This window comes from Sphaerodactylus townsendi, linkage group LG15, assembly GCF_021028975.2.
Source record: "Sphaerodactylus townsendi isolate TG3544 linkage group LG15, MPM_Stown_v2.3, whole genome shotgun sequence".
In the NCBI taxonomy this organism is placed as follows: domain Eukaryota; kingdom Metazoa; phylum Chordata; class Lepidosauria; order Squamata; family Sphaerodactylidae; genus Sphaerodactylus; species Sphaerodactylus townsendi.
Window position 1 is genome coordinate 39817917 of NC_059439.1, and position 19304 is coordinate 39837220.

Below are 19304 nucleotides of genomic sequence, written 5' to 3' on the forward strand. Positions count from 1 at the left end.
AAAGGAGGAAGTGAAAGGAAAGAGCCATCAAGTTCCAAGCACTGAGTGTTAGGAGGACTCTGGCCAGAGCAGGACAACTGTTTACCAAGTCACACCCTGGGAGGAGGAGGAGGAGGAGGAGGAGGAGGAGGAGAAGTTTGGCTTTATATCCCCCCTTTCTCTCCTGCAGGAGACTCAAAGGGGCTGACAATCTCCTTGCCCTTCCCCCCCTCACCACAAACACCCTGTGAGGTAGGTGGGGCTGAGAGAGCTCCGAGAAGCTGTGAGTAGCCCAAGGTCACCCAGCTGGCATGTGTGGGAGTGCACAGGCTAATCTGAATTCCCCAGATAAGCCTCCACAGCTCAGGCGGCAGAGCGGGGAATCAAACCCGGTTCCTCCAGATTAGATACACGAGCTCTTAACCTCCTACGCCACTGCTGAACGACCCCATGATGGGAAAGACTCTCCTCAGGGTAGAGAGCAAAATATCTGGACTCAGGGAAAAGCTCTCTCGCTATTTTCTACAGCTGCTGCCTTCTGGTGACCCCGGCAAAGGACTTCCAAAGCGGAGGTGGTTCTCCAGGGCCGGCGTCTGCAAAGCGTTCCTTCCAAGAGTTGGCCCTGCTTGGCTTTCAAGACATGAGGAGGAGGAGGAGCGATCCCAGGCTGCCTTCCTCCCCACTAGACGGACCACACTTCCCTCATTTTACTGTTCTCCCATTTTATTATCTGTTTTTGTTGCATTATTTGTTGTATGTGTTACACTGGTCTGTTTTGCATTGCTTTCCAACTCCGCGATCCGTCTTGTGTCTCAGTGGCAAATGACATTTTAAAAATAAGCAAAATAATAAATATTTTTTGTAAACACAGACACCAGAATTTCCTTATTAAAGAGAAGGAGGTGTGGGGGGGAGGGGAGCTCGTAGCTCTTTCACCCCCAGCCGATTCAGTCCCCAGCAGGACCAAGACCAGACTCAAGACCACGGTGGACCCTCCTGAGCCTGACAAAGGGGCGGGGTCACTATCCGGCAGTTCCACGTGTGGTCCTGTACCTCTTCCCCCCCTTCCCCCTGCCCCATAGCAGCAGCAGCAGCAGCAGCAGCAGCAAAGACAGCCTCACCAACTTTCATTATTTGCACTGCAGGTAACAATGTTGAACTCGGTTTGATGCTGTTGCCCTCGCCCTCGCCCCCTTGCTCAGAGTCTCCCATGAGCTGCCGTTTGCCCCAGGCCCCCCCTGTGCTCAGCCCCCTTTGTAAGGACACGTGGAGCCGTGCAGGCAGCCCTTCCCCAGAGCAGCATCACCTCCGCCAGCCTCTGTTCTGCCCACCATGTCTCTCCTGGGAGGCCTGGCTCTGGACGCCGGGGCATCTCGCACTCTGGGTCCAAAAGTATTTGAGGCAAAGTCAGAGGAGGATCATGGGGCATGTTGCAGGGAGGGAGGATGCAGAGCAAGCTGGGAGGGAGGAAAGACAAAGGAAGGCCTCTGGCAAAGTCCTGGCCACTCTCCCTCCTGGCCTGCAGAGGCGGTGAGTCTTGTGCCAAAGAGACTCTCACAACAGCCAGCCTTGGGGTGCCGAAGCCTCACGAGTCGTTCACTGGCATTCGGTGGGGGTCCCGTGCTCTGCAGCGCAGCAGCCCCCTCTGCTCATGGCGGGCCCACGGCCACCCCGGGCCCTGCAGACGAAGGCCACGGAGACCACGCGCAGCTGTCGTCCTACGGCCAGACTCCCAGGTCTCGTCACAGCCGGGTCAGCTGGGGCCGGGCAATCCGCGTCTGCGGCAGCAAAAGGGAAACAGAAACGAGAGTCAACCAGAGCCAACCACAGGAACACCCCCCGCCCCCACCCCCGCCCCCGCCCCCACCAATCCTCCACCAGGCTTCCGTACCTGGAGAGATGTGTCCACCTTGTCCAGGCAGGGACGGAAGGATCCCTGGCCGGAGGAGGATGTCTGGTCACTCCTGGAGCCGCCCTCTGACTCTGCGAGGAGGGAAAGGGAGCAGAGGGTGGCAAAGGGGAAGGGCCTCGGGAGACCCCTCCCCCACCAGACCAAGAGCCTGGCTCTGCCCACAGGTGTCACAGGGAGCCCAGGTGACGACAGCAGCCCCCGGCTCCTGGGCGAGAGTCGCCATGCCAGCGCTTCACAGGCTGTGTCCCCCAGGTGAGGTCATGTCCATGCGCACCCGCCAGCCCTCAGGAGCCAGCGTGCCTCTGCTGCTGACATTGCTCCCCCCCCCCCCGGCCACCAACACTCATGTAAAATGGCCTGTCTGTAGAGCCCTGACATCTGGGGGTATCCTGCCTCTGAACATGGAAGCTCCATTGAGCCATTGTGGCCAAAGGCTTCTCCCTTTTCTCTGTGCATTTATCAAATTCCCTTCTAAAGCCACAGAAGTGTGCCACCACCCAGGGCTCGTGAGACGTGCAGAGTGCAGGTTGCACCGTGGGAAGGAGGGCTTCCTCCACCTGTCCAGCCTCTGACCTTATTGACTTCATTTTTACTCCACCTTTCCCCCTCAAAGCAGCGCACAGGGTCCTTCTCTCCTGCATTCTATCCTCACAACCACCCTTTGAGGTGGGTTAGGCTGAGAGAATGAGACTGCCTCAAGACCAGCGGGTGAGCTTCCCTGGCACGAGTGGGAATTCAAACGTGGCTTCTCCCAGATTCTCATCCAACCCTCTCTCCATCACACTCACACACACACACATGGCTCTCCATTCACTGGGTGCCCACAAAGAGGGAGAAAAAGGCCTCTCTGCACAACTTGTTATTTTGTAAATATGTCATCCGTCAATTCCCCCCCCACATTTAAAAAAGGAATCTGGAAATGCCTCAGTGCCCCCGTGGTCAGAGGCAGGCGTGGGGCACGTCATCATCTGACAGCAGGGGGGGCAATAAAAAGGCGGGCGACGGGTGCCACACGAGCTCCCATCACAGTGTGGTTTGTCTGGTGCCTTCATAAAGCGTGTTTGTGAACTGGCTAAATGATGAGTGGAGGATTGGGGTTGTGGGGGGGGCACCTGGCCCAGCAGGGCCCAGCCTGGTAAGTGCAGTGTCCCCCCCCCCCCCCACAGCGGTAATGGGCCATTAATCAGCCAAGAAACCCCAGGTGACTGGTCTCCGCAGCGCTCAAAGTGCCGTAGTCGCCCCCCCCCCCCTCGGGCCGCCTTCCTCGGGAAGGGGCTGCTCTTGGCTTTGTGCCCACATGTTGCCTTTGCGGCTTTTCAGATCAAAGCTGTCTCAAGAGCAAAGATTCTGTCCCCCCCACCTCCCACCCCCCACCCTGCTCTTCTGCCCTGGCGCAAGGGACCCTCCCTTGACCCGAGAGGCTCCACGCTCTTGCGCAGCAGGAGGCACCTTCTGACGGGGAAAAGAGGGCAGAGCGGCTTCTGGGGCTGGCCCCAGAGCAGCCCCCACAGGGGCAGTCAATACCTGGCAGGCTGCTGGCCTCTGGGCTCTGCCCCGGGGGGCCTCGAGGGTCGGCGTCCCATGCGGACTCGTTCTCATACCAATTCTCTTCATCAGCGGCACCCTTCGGCCTACGGCAGGAGCGTGGTCAGAGAGGGAGGCCAGGGCCCCTCCCCCCCAGCACCCCCCCTCCCGTAGCCCTGCCTGCCTGCTCACCTGCCGCCATCCTTCCCCTTCCGACGGCAGCCCCTCCAGCAGAGGAGCACAGCCAAGACGAGGATCAGCAGCAGCAGGGCGGCCAGGGCCAGGGCCACCCCCACGCCCACGCCCACTTTGCTGATGCTTTGCTCGCAGCGGCTGCCCACGTACCAGTAGAGGTCTGACTGTTCGCAGCTGGGGGAGAAAGGACACGCGTCAGGGGAGCAGAGGGAGGCAGACGGGGGGTGGGGAACCGCTGCCCGGGACCCCCAGGCCAGGAGGGGCATGAAGCCGCTGCAGCCAAGCGGGGCAGCAGAGGAGCAGCTTTCGGGCCATGAAGGGCCTCGGAGACCACACTCAGCACCTTTGAACGCAGCCTGGAAGCTAATCCAGAGGCAGCAGAGCAACTGCCAGACAGGAGCCGAGTGGTCAGCCTGCCGGGTCCCACAGACCAAGGGTACTCTGCAGCCCAAGTGGCCTTCAAGGGCAGATCCCTATAGAGAACATTGCAGTAGTCCAGCCTGGCTCAGTGCCCCCAAATCTGTTGATCATGAAACCCCTAGGAGGTAGGCTGCCGTGAAAGGGACTGGCCTGAGGGGCCCCAGATCACAGATCGGCCCCAGCCAGGTCTGCCTTCCTAACCCCCACGCTGCCATTTCAGAGAGGGCATCTGTTCAGGGCCAGCCCGGCTGCCACCGAAAGCACCGGGCCAAGCAGGCAGCCACAAGACACCCACGGCAGCTCACCCCGCCCAGCAGGGCCCCAGACCAGCCCTCCTGGGCCCTGTGCTCCCCGTGGGCGGACTGCCGTGAGCGACAACCTGCCCCGGAGTCACCATGAGCACAGGAGGGCCACTGAGCCCTGCCCCAGGAAGAACATCGCTCCCCAATTGGTGCTGCGCCCTCCTCCGCTCAGTGGACGGGACTCGGCCCTTTCGCTCCCAGGTGCCACTCACTAGCAGCTGGGCCCGCTGGTCTGGAGGACGCAGCTTCCGCGCACGCAGGTGAAGGGGTCCGGGTGCCAAACGCTGCAGTTGGAGACGCACTGGAGCTGGCCGCTGACGTTGCTGGCCACGTAGTACGGCTGGAGGAGCGGCGGGATCTGCGGATTCCTGCAGGGCTCTGACACGTGGGGAGGGGAGGGGAGTCGGCTCAGCCCCTCCACCTTCTTTCCCACCCACTCCCCTGCCCCCCACCCAAGATGGCCCTGAGCCTTGCTTGGCCAGGCCCTCGGTTCTGCTGGGCTGGGGCCAAATCGCGGCCCACAACAACCTTCCCAGGCCAGCCTCTGGCTCTCGCCCGCCCCCCTGCGCCACGGCTCCCACGTGTCCCTTCAAACCTTCTCCCCCAACCCCCTTCTAGCCCCCACAGAAGGCCAGTGTTAACTCATCAGCTGTGGCAGACTCAGTTAACATCTGTGCGGCTTCCTCTTTGCTTACAGGTGGGCCCCCGCCCGCCCCCGCCCCCACCCTGCTCCAATCCTCACCTTCCTGGCCCAAGCCCACTGCATACGCGGAGGTGTTGTTAAAGCACATCATACCTGAAAGAGAGAGAGCACAGAAGCCTCCAGGACTGTGAAGGCCAACCTCAAAAGAGTGGGTGCAGGGACCCCCCCCCCACACCGCTCCCTCGCAGCGTTGCAGGAAATGCGCCGCCCACTGGTTGTCTCCCCTCACCGCAACATGTCAACACCCACCTCTGCCTGGGAGAAACCAAAGGCCATGGGGCAGGAAAAGGTCTCTCCTCGTGGGACTTGGCGGACAGGAGAGCCACACGGGGCAATGACGGTGCTGAGGACCAAGCCTGCCCTGACCTTTCACCCCGCCTGCCCCTGCCTGGCCCGGCAGAGGTTCTGCTGCCAGCACCTCAAGGCAGACCTGGTGGGCCCTGGAGTGTTGGCAACCAGACCTTCTGTTCAGCCTAAATTCAGTTTGACAGGCAGCCGTGGGCAGCAGCCCCACAGACCCCACAGCCCCTGGGTCAAGCAAGGCAGGGATGGGAGGGGCTGGGAGCTCCCTTGCCAGGATCTGCTAACAGGATGGGGGGGGGGGGTCCCAGCGGGGGCCTCAGCTGATGATGTCGACTCACCCTTCCTGCACTGCGTCTGTGATTTCTCCAGGTGCTCCCGGACGGTGTGCAAAGTGGTGTTGTAAGAAGCATTGAAGCCGGAGAAAGGCGTGAAGAAGAGGACATCGTGGCGCACGACAACACTGCCTTTGCTAGGTGGAGGAGGAGGAGGAGCAGCTGAGCCGACCCATGGGCAGGTGGGCCGGCCGGCCGCCAGGAAGCCAGTGGGCCATGCTGGGGTGGGGCGGGGCTTTTGCTGAAGGGCAGGACCCTCCCCTCTAGCACGCGACCCCCAAGCTCCAGGCTCACCTGAGCTGGATCACTTTGATCCCCTGGAAGTGGGGAATGATCATGCGGTAAAAGATGTCCATCTGAAAAGACACACAAGCGCACATGGGGAGTTTGCGCCAGGCCAGAGCACCCCGGCCCCAGGAACGCCCCGAGGCCAGCAGACAGGAACGGCTGCGTGGACGGGGACAGGAGGCCAGGCGTGCCCCGGAGGAGGGCAGGATCCTGCCGGGCAGGCTGGGTACCTTGGGCGGGGCAAGCTGAACGCGTGAGTTGACAGACACCCCCCACACCTCACCTGCGCCTCGAAGGCACGCACAAATGTCCTAGAGACGTTGGAGGAGAGATCTTGCATTTCTGAGCTGTAGTTCCAATTTGTCACCTCCACAACGACCTTGATGGTGGCCGTCACCTCCGCTGCCAGCAAAAAGCACAGACATCAGATGCTGCGGAGGAGGGCACGGCTGCCCCACTGTGGGCTGGGGGGGCCCGGGGGCCTTGGCCACTGGTGCCCTCCTTGTGCCCAGATCCGAGCTGGTTTTGTCCAAGGGATGACACCCTCTCCCCACTCCCGGTTACAAAGGCTGGCCTTGGGTAGCCCTTGGAGGGGTGTTGCTTGAACCAGAGAGAGATGATATGGTGTAGTGGTTAGAGCAGCCACTGGGTTTGAATCACCGCTCCACCACAGATGCCTGCCAGGTGACCTTTGGCCTGTTAAAGTCTCTCAGCCTAACCTACCTCACAGGGCTTTTGTTGTGAGGAGGACTGAGTGGTGTGAGAAGAGGTTTTAAGGGGGGAAAGCAGGATATAAATAGAAGTAGAAAAAAGAACAGTTCGTGATAAACAGGCTATTTCCCGGCAGGGCAGCACCAGGGACGGAGCAAGGGGGAAGTGTGCCCGGTGCGCGCATGCGCTGTGCACCCCTCCAGGCCCCCGGAACGCCACACCACACCCCGTCCCTGCCATGCCCCCACAGGGGCGCCCACCTGGTGCATCGCGCACACACACACACCGCCCCCTTGGCGCTATGCGCCTGGCTCCCACCCACTCACAGAGCTGCAAGGTGGGCCCTCTTTGAGAACAGCACTTTAGAGACCAGGAAGAAGCCCCCCCCCCCCCCCGCCGCCCCCAGCACAACTTTGGAAGCCACACAAGCCTACACCTTGAAAGAGGGCTAAGTCTGAATGGAGGTTGATTGTGAAAGTGGTTTTTCTCTCACCTGGACCCATATGGGTCATAATTTATATATTATGAAATGATGTTATTGGATTTAGGTTTTTGTGCTGTTTGCTGTTGGGATACTATTATTTTACATTGACATTGTTATTGTATTACTGTAATGCTATTATGGACTGTTATGCTGTTGTCGTTATGGAATATTATGCTGTTGTTATGGTGTTGCTGCTATACGTTTATTAATTTGTTATGAGTCTATTAACCTGATGTAGAATTATTAGTATTATTGAACTGTTGATTTATTGTTAGGGCTATTGTAAATGGTATTTAGCCCTGCTGTATTATTATGTTATTGTTTGTTTATTGTGTTGTGCACCGCCCTGAGCCCTCCAGGGGAGGGTGGTATATAAATTAAATATCTAATGTAATCTAATATAGAAAAAACTCAAATGACAAGCCCAGCACCAGCTCTCCATGCGAGTCCAGAACCGCTTCTGTCACTGAGAGGCGGGACTTCCTGCCCTGTGGACTTGGTGTTCTCGAGCTCTGCACTTAGTCCTCCTCTCTGAGTTCCCATTTTTGCCTTTGCCAAGAACACAGCAGGCTGGTCCAGCCTCATCTGCTCTTGGACACCAAGGAGGGTCAATCCTGGCTGCACCTTAGAAACATACAGCAGGAAGGGACCCCCAGGGGTGATCTAGTCCAACCGCGTCCACAATGCAGGAAATTCACAATGCAGGAAATTCACAATGAACCCACAATGCCCAGAGAAAGCCAGCAACACTCCGGAGACCTTGGTAAATCCGACCTGGAGCAAAATTCCTTCCTGACAGCAAAGAGGTCACAGTGAACTCCCTCTGCCTCTCAGCCTTGAAAATCCTACAAGGTCTCCATCAGTCACTGGTGACTTGACAGGACTCCCCCCCCTCACTCAACAATGCAAGAAAAATCTCAGAGCGCCTTGCCCGCCCCGTCTTCTGTCTCAAGCTGACCCAGCAAAGCAAAGGACAGCAGAAAGGGAAAGGAACGCTCACTCCCACAGGTATCCGTTAGATGTGCACTGGTATTTTGTGTTGACCAGTGAGCTTTCTTTCCTGCAGCCAAGACTCCTCTGGCAACAGAGAAACTGATAGCACACAGGGAACAGCCACAAACATGCAACATGAGGTCCAAACTCTTCCCCCTCCCTGCCTCTCCCCACCAAAATCAAAAGTGGCTTGGCACAAACACGACCATCTGCTCTCAAATTCACAATGATGGATTTAGGACAGGGGTCTGCAAACTGTGGCTCTCCAGATGTTCACGGACTACAATTCCCATCAGCCCCTGCCAGCATAGCCAATAGGCCATGCTGGCAGGGGCTGATGGGAATTGTAGTTCATGAACATCTGGAGAGCCGCAGGTTACAGACCCCTGATTTAGGGGGAAAAGGCTGATGCCCATAAAAGGGGACTCACCAACGATTTCATTCAGAACTTCCTGGCACCGCGGGCCAGTAAACAGAGGTGGACATACACACCGACTCCCCTGTGGTGTGCCTCCATTATGACAGATCACAGCAGGCAAGGCACTGGAAGGAGCTAACACAAAGAAAAGAAAGAGGGTTTAGAAATCAGCCAGGAATGCACATACTGATCAGAATAAAAACAACAGCCCCAACCTTCTGTACTAGTAGGCACCGAATAGGATGTTCGTGAGTTAGTGCTTGAAGGGTGAGTTGATCTAGATGAAATCACAGGGACAGTGCTGGGTAATGGAGGTATTTCAGCGGAAGCTGTTGATCGATTAGGACCATGAGAAGAAACTACTGACGAAAAGGTCTGAGGCACAGTTTTTGTTTCAATGGATGAGGGGCTGGTGCTAAACTCAGAAATAGAAGTGCCAGATGTACTGGAAGGACGATTTGTTGTTGACAGCAGAACAGTCACATCACTGGAAGAGACACCAGATGTTAAGGAGGATGAGGTTTCCAAAGTAGAAGTTTCCACCGTAGTGGACGAAGAAGAATGAGTCAAAGAACTCGTGGGTGAGCTAAAGCTTGATGTCTCAGTTGAGGAAGTGCTGGTGCTCGTTTCAGACACATTTGTACTTGAGGAAATGGAAGTAGTCGCAGACTCTGAGGTGTGCGGAGGACTTGCTGTGGACTCAGGGGTTGATTCAGTGGAAGAAGGTGACGTTATGGAGGATGAGGTTTCCACCGTGAAAGGTCTCTCTGTAGTCTCCAAGGAGGAATGAGTTATTACACTCTCCGTTGAGCTGAGGGTTGGTGTTGTGGGGGGCATCTCGGTTGAGGAAGTGCTGGTGCTCGTTTCAGACACATTTGTACTTGAGGAAATGGAAGTAGTCGCAGACTCTGAGGTGTGCGGAGGACTTGCTGTGGACTTCAGTGTTGACTCTGAGGAAGAAGTTGATTTCATGGAGGTTGAGGTTTCCACCATGGAATTTTCCTCTGTAGTTGACAAAGAAAGTTGAATTAAGGCCGTTTTATTTATTTATTTATTCATTCATTCATTTTATTTAATTAGGCTTTTATACCGCCCCATCCCCAAAGGGCTCTGGGCGGTGTACAGCATATAAAATAACAATATAAAACAGTTAAAACAATTTAAAGCAGCGATAAAACCAGAAATTTGGTTTACACAATCTCAATGGCTAGAGACATAATTAATATGTAGTTGGCGCCCAGTTTTCCGCATGTAAAATTCCCTCTCCCCTGGGAAGGGAGGAATGGCGAGTCTCGTTCGGTGGTATGTGGCCTAGATGTCAGGGCCACAGGAAGGAGGGGGGCACCATTCGCGGCCGGTTTCTCCAAAGGCTCGGCGGAACAGCTCCGTCTAGCAGGCCCTGCAGAACTCCCCAAGGGCCCTTGGAGGCCGGGACTAGCTGGTGGTAGAGCGTTCCACCAGGCCAGGGCCAGGGCTGTAAAGGCCCTGGCCCGTGTGGAGGCCAGCCGCATTGCTGAAGGGCCAGGGACCACTAGTAGATTGGCCTCCCCCAACCGGAGAGGCTGTGTAGGGACATATGGGGTGATGCGGTCTCGAATATACGACGGTCCCAGGCCACGTAAGGCCTTAAAGGTTAACACCAACACCTTGAAGGTGATCCGGAACTCTACTGGAAACCAGTGCAGCTGACGCAATACAGGTTGAATATGTTCCCAGGTGGCGCTACCTGTTAACAAGCAGCGCTTACGCCATGTGCTGGACCAATTTTAATCTCCGGATCAGACAGACACAAGGGAAGGCCCAGCGTAGAGCGAGTTACAATAGTCTAGCCTGGAGATGAGCCGTTGCATGGATCACGGTGGCGAAGCAGAGTCCGCTTCGGGAGAGGAAGGAGCCAAGCCGCCAGGCCTGGCGAAAGATGGAAAAAAAGCAGCCCGGGTTGTATGGAGCCACCTGGAGTCTCCATTGAAAGAGACAAATCCAGGTGGACCCCCCGGGCTGCCAGGCCGGAAGAGATGCGGCGCCAATGCTGACCCCTCCCACACCGGCCCGGCTGGAAAGTCCGCCCCCCCTGAAGTGGCCCAGCCAGAAGGGATCTCCGTGCTTCGATGGATTCCAGTTTCAGCCTGCTCTGTCGCAACCAACCAGCGACGCCTCCAAACAGTGCTGTAGAGCTGCAGGGGCAGCGAGTTTGCTCCCCCCTCCATCAACAGAATGAGCTGTGTGTGTCATCAGGCGTACTTGATGGCAAACCAGCCCAAAACTCCGTACCAGCTGAGCAAGGGGTGGCATGTAGATGTTAAAATAACAGCAGGGGATAATAGAGGCCCCTGGGGTACACCGCGCCAGGCGGGCACTTCCGGGGAAGAGCCTGATCCCCGCACCTCACTTTGCTGGTTCGGCCCTGGAGAAAGCGAGGCGTATCCATTGAAGGACAGTGCCCGCACTCGAGGAAGGCCCGGCCAGGCAGTGGGTCCAAAGGTCATGAGTCGAAGCCACATCAAGCGCTGTGGTGAGGAATCTAACAGCACCAGCGAAAGCAGCCGATCCGCCACCGGTCAAGCTGAATCTGGAGTGTATCTGTAGCTGGGCGGCGAAGCGAGAACAGTCTCCGTCCCATGCCTGCCAGCCACAGGCTTGGACTGGAAGAGGGTCAAAAGGCGATCGTCATCCAGAAAGCCTTGAAGCTGCTCCAGCACCACTCTCTCAATTACCTTCCCAGAAATGAAAGATTTGCAGAAGCAGGCGGTGGTGGCCGCAGATCCCTCGGATCTAATGATGGTCTTTTAAGAAGTGGGTGGACCACTGCCTCCTTCAACCACATCCAGGAAGACTCCTTGCTCCAAAGGGAGCCAATTGATTATACTCAACAGATGGGGTCATAGCTCCGCCCGGCAGGTTTTCACAAACCAGGACCAGGGCCGGGCGCGATCCAGAAGGACAGGTAGTAGAGTCCTAACAGCAGCTAAGGCTCACAATGTCGAAGCAGCGGCTTCAGAGAGCAGGGAAAACTGGGCCAAACAAGGGCCTGAAGACGGCAAGGGAGTCTCCAGTTCACTACTTGTAGCTAACGTGGATGGAAGGTCGTGGCGGAGCGATGCGATCTTATCCGCAAAAAAGCTCATAAAAGCCTCACAGCTGATACTCAATTGAGGATTTGAAGATCTCTCCGATAAGGAGGTCAATGACCGAATTATACGGAATAATTGTGCTTTAGTGAGAGCTAAGCGGACCACGAGAGAGGAGGAGAAGAAGGCACTCTTCGCCTCCTTTATGCATACCCTCGCATAGAGCTTTCATAAAGCGTCCCTACTCACAAGATGTTAAGCTGGCAGCGGCTTACGTCAAGCAGGATTTCCTCCATATGCACCTACGCTCCTAGAGCGTCTAAGCCCCCGTTTCATGTAGCGCCCTTAGTTCCTCAAGTATACCAAAAGAATGGCGTCAGGAGCAGCGCAGGCGTACGAGGGCGCCGGGAGCAACAACAACCGATGGCATGTCGGAGAGACGGGAGTTCCAATCCTCCACCTGCTCATCGAGTGTGCCGGCCGGTTCAGGGTCCCGTAGAGCATTCAGGAAACCAAGTGGATCCATGAGTCTCCGCGGGCAGGCATAAATAAGCCCGTCGCCTAGACGGGGTTGGTGCGGCAAGTCTCGTTTTTAACTTTTGTTCCTTACTTTTGAACTTTTGTTCCTTACCTTACCTCAACCCCCCCTGCCCCACCATAAATATGTTTCTACAGCCATTTGCCTACTCCTGTGCTCTCTTCTTTCTTTCAATGTTTTTTGTTCTAACATTCTGAAACATTTTCTGAAATTCTTTTTTTTCTTTTTTAATGATAATTGCTATTCCAAAGGAAGATTTATGTTGTTTTTTGGAGGGCATTCTAAGTTTCGTTAAAAGTGAGAAGTTTGGGGGCAATGGCATGTCTTGTTTTTCATTTCTTGTGGGGCTACGAACCACTAATTTGCATTTGATTGTCTGATTCTGTGAGGAGGACACAATTCTCGCTTTGTGAAGTTGACTCTGTCTGGCTTTTCCCACTGGCCACTGGACACAGGCCTCTTTCTCTCCCAGGAGATGGAAGAGGGCAGTACCCAAAAAGGCCTGATTTGGAACCTGCCTCTCTGGTCTGTTATAGGGGGAGAGATTCGACCTGCACATCCAAGGACACGGCTGTCTGTGGGGCTGACTGGCGGGAAAATGCGCTTCCACTAAAACTGTGATGTTCAGGGCTGTGATGTTCTCTTCCTTTTAAATATTTGATTCTTTCCCAAATCAAAACAGGAAAGAGCATCCAAAATGGCCCAATGGCTGCTTAACCTTCCTTGTGTAGAAAAGAGCAGTGTTTACAGGTGGACTTAATGCTCAGATTTTGGTTTTAATCAGAGGAAGTGTCCTGAATTGACAATTTAATGCCTGGATTATTATTCTGTTCCTTCACATGTGCAAAATCACCACACGGATGCAGCTGCTCTTCACCCCAGTATTTTTATGACTTCTGTAAATTTTGTGACATCTGCATGAACTCCCAACGGGTTATTGTTCTTCTACAGTGTTAATTTGTTTAGTTTCTAAGCTGTTCTTCCCTAAATGAGCTCAGGGCAGCTGAAAACCATATAAAATAGATTAAAAGATAAAATCAATAAAACAATAACTTCAGCGCTATTTAAAATTGATGGTTAGAACAACCACTGACTCACTTTGTACCAACTCATCTCCACAAGACAGAATATTTGGGGAAGCCAAAGGGAAGAAGGAAGAGGAAATGAAAAGAGAAGAGGGGGGCACACGGGTGGTCACTGTTGCTTCTCTTGACCATTGGCCTGGCAGAAGAGCTCATCTCACAGGCCCTGGAGAACTGCAGAGCCTGGTCTCACTGGACAAAGCATTCCACCAGGCTGGGGTCAGGGCTGAAATGGCCTGATGGTGTGGAGGGGGTCATTAATCTTCATTCAGTCTGAAGAATAAGGGTATGAAACAGTGGTGGGATCCCAAAAATTTAGTTACAGGTTCCCATGGTGGTGGGATTCAAACTGTTGTGTAGCCCCAATGGGGATGGGCGAGGCACGATGGGGGCATGGCTGGGCATTCCAGGGGCGGGGCATTCCTGAGCGGGGCTGTGGCAAGGATGCAGCCGCTGCGCCAGTCCTTGGGCAGGAAACGAATGCACGCAGGTGCAGGCTGCCACGCACGTCGGTGCACCTCCTGCTGGACTGCTTCAAGTTCTGCGCGCTACTGCTGAGAGGAGGGGCGTAACTAAGGCAAAAATCAAGTGGCAAAATCACCAATTAATAACCCCCTCTCGGCACACACAAATAATTAGTAACCTACTCTTGGGAACCTGTGAGAACCTGCTGGATCCCACCTCTGGTATGAAACAAGTTGGTATCTGGATCTCACCACAGTATCCTTTATATTTAATTGTAAATGCTCATGTAATTTGTGAATCCTTGTTTATCTACTACAAAAAGTTCTGGTAAAATTACACTTCGGTTTTGATTCATACTCTGTTATGTTGTTTCATTTGGGATTTATACATTCCAGATAACTGTCATTTGGTCATTTTTGCTGTCGGGATGTTTTCGACAGTCCTGGCTCTGCCCTCGTCTTTTGGTTTTCTGGAGGGCATCTTTACTCTCTTGCACTGAGTCAGACCATTGGCCTGTTGACAGCAGTAATATCTACTGCGACACAATGGCTGAATCAACATTTACTGGTAGTTCTAACTGCAGTAACGAGGCCTCCAGTGGAGGTGGGACCGCTCTCCACCCCAAATGCTTAACGTAACTGGGAAGAGAGGAAGGTATCCGGTGGATTTGGTTTTAGGAAAAGGGCGTTATCCCCAGTTTCAGGATTTGCAAAAGGGCCTGGTGCTTATCTTGAACAACTGCCTTGTTTCTATAGGCATGTGACGGATAACACCTCTTGCATTTCGTGCCCTTCTAATGCTCACAATTCTTGTCCTCTGTGTGTGTTTTTATGTATGTGTGTGAATAGGTTCTCCAAGGAGCCACAAGAATCCCGGTTGCCTTTGCCCCATTGACGGCCAGTGGCAGAAGGTCAGGTGGCCGTTGGTCACAATGGAAGGAACTCAGCCCTGAGGTCTCCTGGGGGCGACTGGCACAGATTTCTCTCTGGCCTTTTTGCCATGGGGGGGGGGGGACACAGGAGAGGGAGGAGCACTTTTGACCCTCCTGCTCCTGGATCTTTTCACTCAGTGAAATGTGCCCCCTCCCACCCAGGGCTGCTATTAGTCATTTTAAGGTGTGCCCCCGCCCCGGCAAGATCAGGCCCTGCCTTTCACTTTCCTTTCCTTTCCTTCTTGAAACTCTCTAAAGCACAGGGAGTCCCTTTTTTATTTGCAAAACTGCAGAGGTGAAAGGGTTAAAGCTCCCCTCCTCTCACTCTGCAGTCTGTATCTGAATTGGGGGTCCTTGTGCTGGGCCCTTTTCCCTGCCCTCCCCCCCACCCGCTCAAGATGCCTCTGCAGAGGGCGGGGGAGAGGAATCAGCCAGCCACTGAAATCAGGCCTCCCTCCGGCGTGCAGAGCAACTCCCCTTCTGTCCAGCTCCATTCTGCTGTCTAAAAATCAACCCCACCATCCTTGTCCTTCAGAAAATACATAGCCTCTCTTCAGTCAGCAGCAGCCCCAGATGCCCCCCACCAACCAAACCCTGGAGAGGGGGGAGGAGGAGGAGGAGGAGGAGGAGGAGTTTGGATTTATATCCCCCCTTTCTCTCCTGCAGGAGACTCAAAAGGGCTTGCAATCTCCTTGCCCTTCCGCCCTCACAACAAACACCCTGTGAGGTAGGTGGGGCTGAGAGAGCTCCGAAGAACTGTGACTAGCCCGAGGTCACCCAGCTGGCATGTGTGGGAGTGTACAGGCTAATCTGAATTCCCCAGATAAGCCTGCACAGCTCAGGCAGCAGAGCTGGGAATCAAACCCGGTTCCTCCAGATTAGATACACGAGCTCTTAACCTTCTACGCCACTGCTGCTTCTACGCCAGAGCAAGGAGCCCACCCCTCCAACCCCACCCCTGTCCCAGAGAGGGCTGCAGCTACACATAGCCACAGCCCAGTGCCTGCCACCTGCCTGGTCTGCACCTGAGTCCTTCCAAAGGACCGACCCTCCCCACCTGCAGCCCTGCATCATCACTAACGTCCAGAACATCCAAGTGCTTCAGGACCAAACAAGAGGAGACACCGGAGTTATTTTCAAAATAAAAGAATGTCCCCTGGGCTGCTTTGGCACCCCCTCCCTCCACCCCAGTAGAGAGCAAACACAGGCACCATCTGGAAAGACATCTTTTCTCCCTGGTGGGGCTTGAAGTGGACGGGAGGGGCTCTTGAAGGGCAATGGCTGGGGTGGGAAGAGAATTATGCTTCCTAGGCTAGGTGTGAGGCCAGTGGCCCCCTGCACCCCGATTCTCGCTCAGTCAGTTCAGCGGAGACATGGTGTGCGTGAACTGAGATGATCTCCACGCCACCTGCCGGCTACTAGGACTGCCTGCAGGGCCAGGCACAACTTAGGGGCCACATCTGCTGGAAGTCACAATGTCTAGCGCACAAAGGAACTGAGGAGAAGACCCAGCAGGGAGCAGGCAAGTGGTTGGCTATGTTGGAAGAGAGGGACTTTACGCTGTTTCCTGCCTCATCCTACAGAGGGGGTTTCTACTAGCGAGCTAGTGGCTAGATAGGGGCTTAGGAATTTGTCACCTTTACTCTATCATGCTGACTCTATCCCTTTGATGTAGACTGATACTCTTAGGGACTTCCTCCCTTGCTTCCGCCTTCTTCTCTGAACCTCTCCATCTTACCTTCACCATGCCTAGGGAGAGGATGCGTGCCTCGAGCATCCGCCTCCATCCAGCTAGATTAGAATAGATAGTGGACCTATCTCTCCACCTTTCTATCCAGAATGGAGTTCGCTAATAAATACCCTTTTCATTAGATTAGAAACTACAAACGACTCTGACTTTCTTTTGTGTCTGAAGTTCTCTCTAGCCAGCTCAGCCACGCGTGTGTGCTCAGGTAAGCTTCCCTGTGTTCAGCCTCTGTGCCGCTCTGCTACTTTTGCAAGGGAAACACACACACCAGGTGTGGTTCTCCGCAACAGGCTAGAGAGGGCTGCAAGGCTAGAGGCCCTTCTGTCCTGTTGTGTCGCCTCTTGTCTGTCCTTAGACTGATCATGTCAGGTCTGGTTCCCTCCTCCTTCCTCCTGGAAGTCTCTTCTCCCTCCTTCCCTGGCTAGCAACCTGAAGACTCTCCCTGCCCCCCAGCTTTCCTACCTGAAATGTAGTTCTTTAATAAACATTCAACTTTATCTTTAATCAGTGAGTCTGCCGCTTCTCTGTGTAACTAGGAAGGCAGAAATATCCCATTTCACCGGCGGAAGTAGGGTTTCCCCAGAGGGGCCCACGGTCCGGCAAAAGAAGTGCAAGCAAAAAGGCGTATGAGGAATGATAGACAGCCAAAGACACCACAGCAAACAACAGGCAGCTCTTCAAACAGTTCAGGAGCAGGAAAGTAGCCTGACAGGCTGAGGAAGAAAAGGACGGCTTGGGTAAGACGGAGAGGCAGCAGAGAAGCTGAATGAATTCTTTGCCTCTGCTTTCTCTGTAGAGAGAAGAAGAAGAAGAGTTTGGATTTATATCCCCCCTTTCTCTCCTGCAGGAGACTCAAAGAGGTTTACAATCTCCTTGCCCGTCCCCCCTCACAACAAACACCCTGTGAGGTAGGTGGGGCTGAGAGAGCTCCGAGAAGCTGTGACTAGCCCAAGGTCACCCAGCTGGCGTGTGTGGGAGTGCCCAGGCTAATCTAGTTCCCCAGATCAGCCTCCACAGCTCAGGCGGCAGAGCTGGGAATCAAACCCGGTTCCTCCAGATTAGACACACGAGCTCTTAACCTCCTACGCCACTGCTGCTCTCCACAACAAGGTCACTTTTCCTAGAAAGCATTTTGGCGTAACTGAGTCAAATTGAGGTGATGCCTTGAAGCAGACCCCTGCCGCAGAATCAGCGGAACTGCCCTTGTCCAGGTGGCACGCGATCCGAGGGAACTCAAGCACAAAACTCCTGAGGGGTGTGTCCTACATGCCATCACGTTGCTTCCAACTTATGGGGGGGAGGGGGTCCCTTACAAATTAATGGCCCCCAAAACATCCTATTATTAACAGCCTTGCTCAGGTCTTGCTAAAATCAGCCCCTGTCTCAGAAGACTGGAGCACAGCAAATGTTCCAGGGAGCAGCAGTGGCGTCGGAGGTTAAGAGCTGGTGTATCTAATCTGGAGGAACTGGGTTTGATTCCCAGCTCTGTGGAGCTGTTGAGCTGTGGAGGCTTCTCTGGGGAGTTCAGATTAGCCTGTGCTCTCCCACACACGCCAGCCGGGTGACCTTGGGCTAGTCACAGCTTCTCGGAGATCTCTCAGCCCCACCTACCTCACAGGGTGTTTGTTGTGAGGGGGGAAGGGCAAAGAGATTGTCAGCCCCTTTGAGTCTCCTGCAGGAGAGAAAGGGGGGATATAAATCCAAACTCCTCCTCCTCCTCCTCCTCCTCCTCCTCCTCCTCTTCTTCTTCTTCTTCTTCTTAAAGAGAGGTCCAGACTGAAGCTAGGAAATCACAGGCCAGATAGCCTAACACTAGTCCCAGATATATTCCTAGAAAGGTATCATGATTAGGCATACAGACGAACTGGCAGGGGGGTTGGACTTGACGGCCCTTGTGGGCTCTTCCAACTCTATGATTTTATGAACTACGCCTGCTGAGGGGAAATCCTCCTGGCTTCCGCAAAGAAAAGTCCTGCTTGCCGCCCCAACCTTTTGGAATTCTTTGCAGAGGCAAACAAATACGTAGACACGGGTGACCCAGGAGATAGTCCAAACTTGGACTTTCAAAAGGCTTTTGAGAAGGTTCCTCACCAAAGACCCCTGGGTGAGCTTAGCAAGAGCTAAGAGGAAAGAGACTCTTATGGACTCAGAGGCGACTCCACACCAGGGGGCTGAGAACAGGCATAAACTACCAGTCCTCTCAGCGGAGGGAAGTGCAGAGCAGGGTTCCCTACAGACTTCAGCGCGCTTCAGAATCCCAGCGTGGCATAGTGGTTAAGGGCAGGTGGATTCTAATCTAGAGAACTGGGTTTGATTCCCCACTCCTCCACCTGAGTGGCAGAGGCTTAACTGGTGAACCAGATGTGTTTCCGCACGCCTACATTCCTGCCAGGTGAACTTGGGCTAGTCACAGTTCTTTGGAACTCTCTCAGCCCCACCTATCTCACAAGGTGAGGTGTTTGTTATGGAGAGGGAAATGGAAAGGAGCTTGTAAGGGAAAGGCAGTGGCGTAGGAGGTTAAGAGCTCGTGTGTCTAATCTGGAGGAACCGGGTTTGATTCCCCGCTCTGCCGCCTGAGCTGTGGAGGCTTCTCTGGGGAATTCAGATTAGCCTGTGCACTCCCACACACGCCAGCTGGGTGACCTTGGGCTAGTCACAGCTTCTTGGAGCTCTCTCAGCCCCACCTACCTCACAGGGTGTTTGTTGCGAGGGGGGAAGGGCAAGGAGATTGCAAGCCCTTTTGAGTCTCCTGCAGGAGAGAAAGGGGGGATATAAATCCAAACTCTTCTCTTCTTCTTCTTCTAAGTCACCTTGAGTCCCCTTACAGGAGAGAAAGGTGAGGTATAAATCCAAACTACTACTACTACTCTTCTTCTTGAGCTGCTCTCTGAAAATTGGCGAAGTGGGCA

General features: G+C 54.4%; 1 protein-coding gene across 1 annotated transcript; it reads right to left on the reverse strand.

Annotated features, from left to right (window-relative positions):
• Positions 1-684: 684 nt before the first annotated feature.
• On the reverse strand, positions 685-9548 carry MUC12 (mucin 12, cell surface associated). Its single transcript, XM_048516871.1, has 11 exons — positions 8780-9548; positions 8577-8699; positions 6242-6360; positions 5965-6026; positions 5677-5807; positions 5075-5128; positions 4545-4710; positions 3608-3784; positions 3416-3522; positions 1871-1962; positions 685-1757 (listed from the first exon to the last, which is right to left on the reverse strand). Exons 1-11 carry the CDS (start codon positions 9534-9536, stop codon positions 1722-1724), a joined length of 1824 nt encoding a protein of 607 aa, XP_048372828.1. The 5' UTR covers positions 9537-9548; the 3' UTR covers positions 685-1721.
• Between the last annotated feature and the right edge of the window lie 9756 nt (positions 9549-19304).

What these genes read in the sequence shown, in the direction of transcription:
- MUC12 (XM_048516871.1), bottom strand. Translation starts at nt 9,536, where the DNA reads ATGAAATCAACTTCTTCCTCAGAGTCAACACTGAAGTCCACAGCAAGT. An exon ending in ATCAAAGTGATCCAGCTCAG is followed by an intron (nt 5,808 to 5,964) that starts GTGAGCCTGGAG and finishes TCCTCCACCTAG; the next exon opens with CAAAGGCAGTGTTGTCGTGC. An exon ending in AGAGGCCAGCAGCCTGCCAG is followed by an intron (nt 1,963 to 3,415) that starts GTATTGACTGCC and finishes CCCTCCTCGCAG; the next exon opens with AGTCAGAGGGCGGCTCCAGG.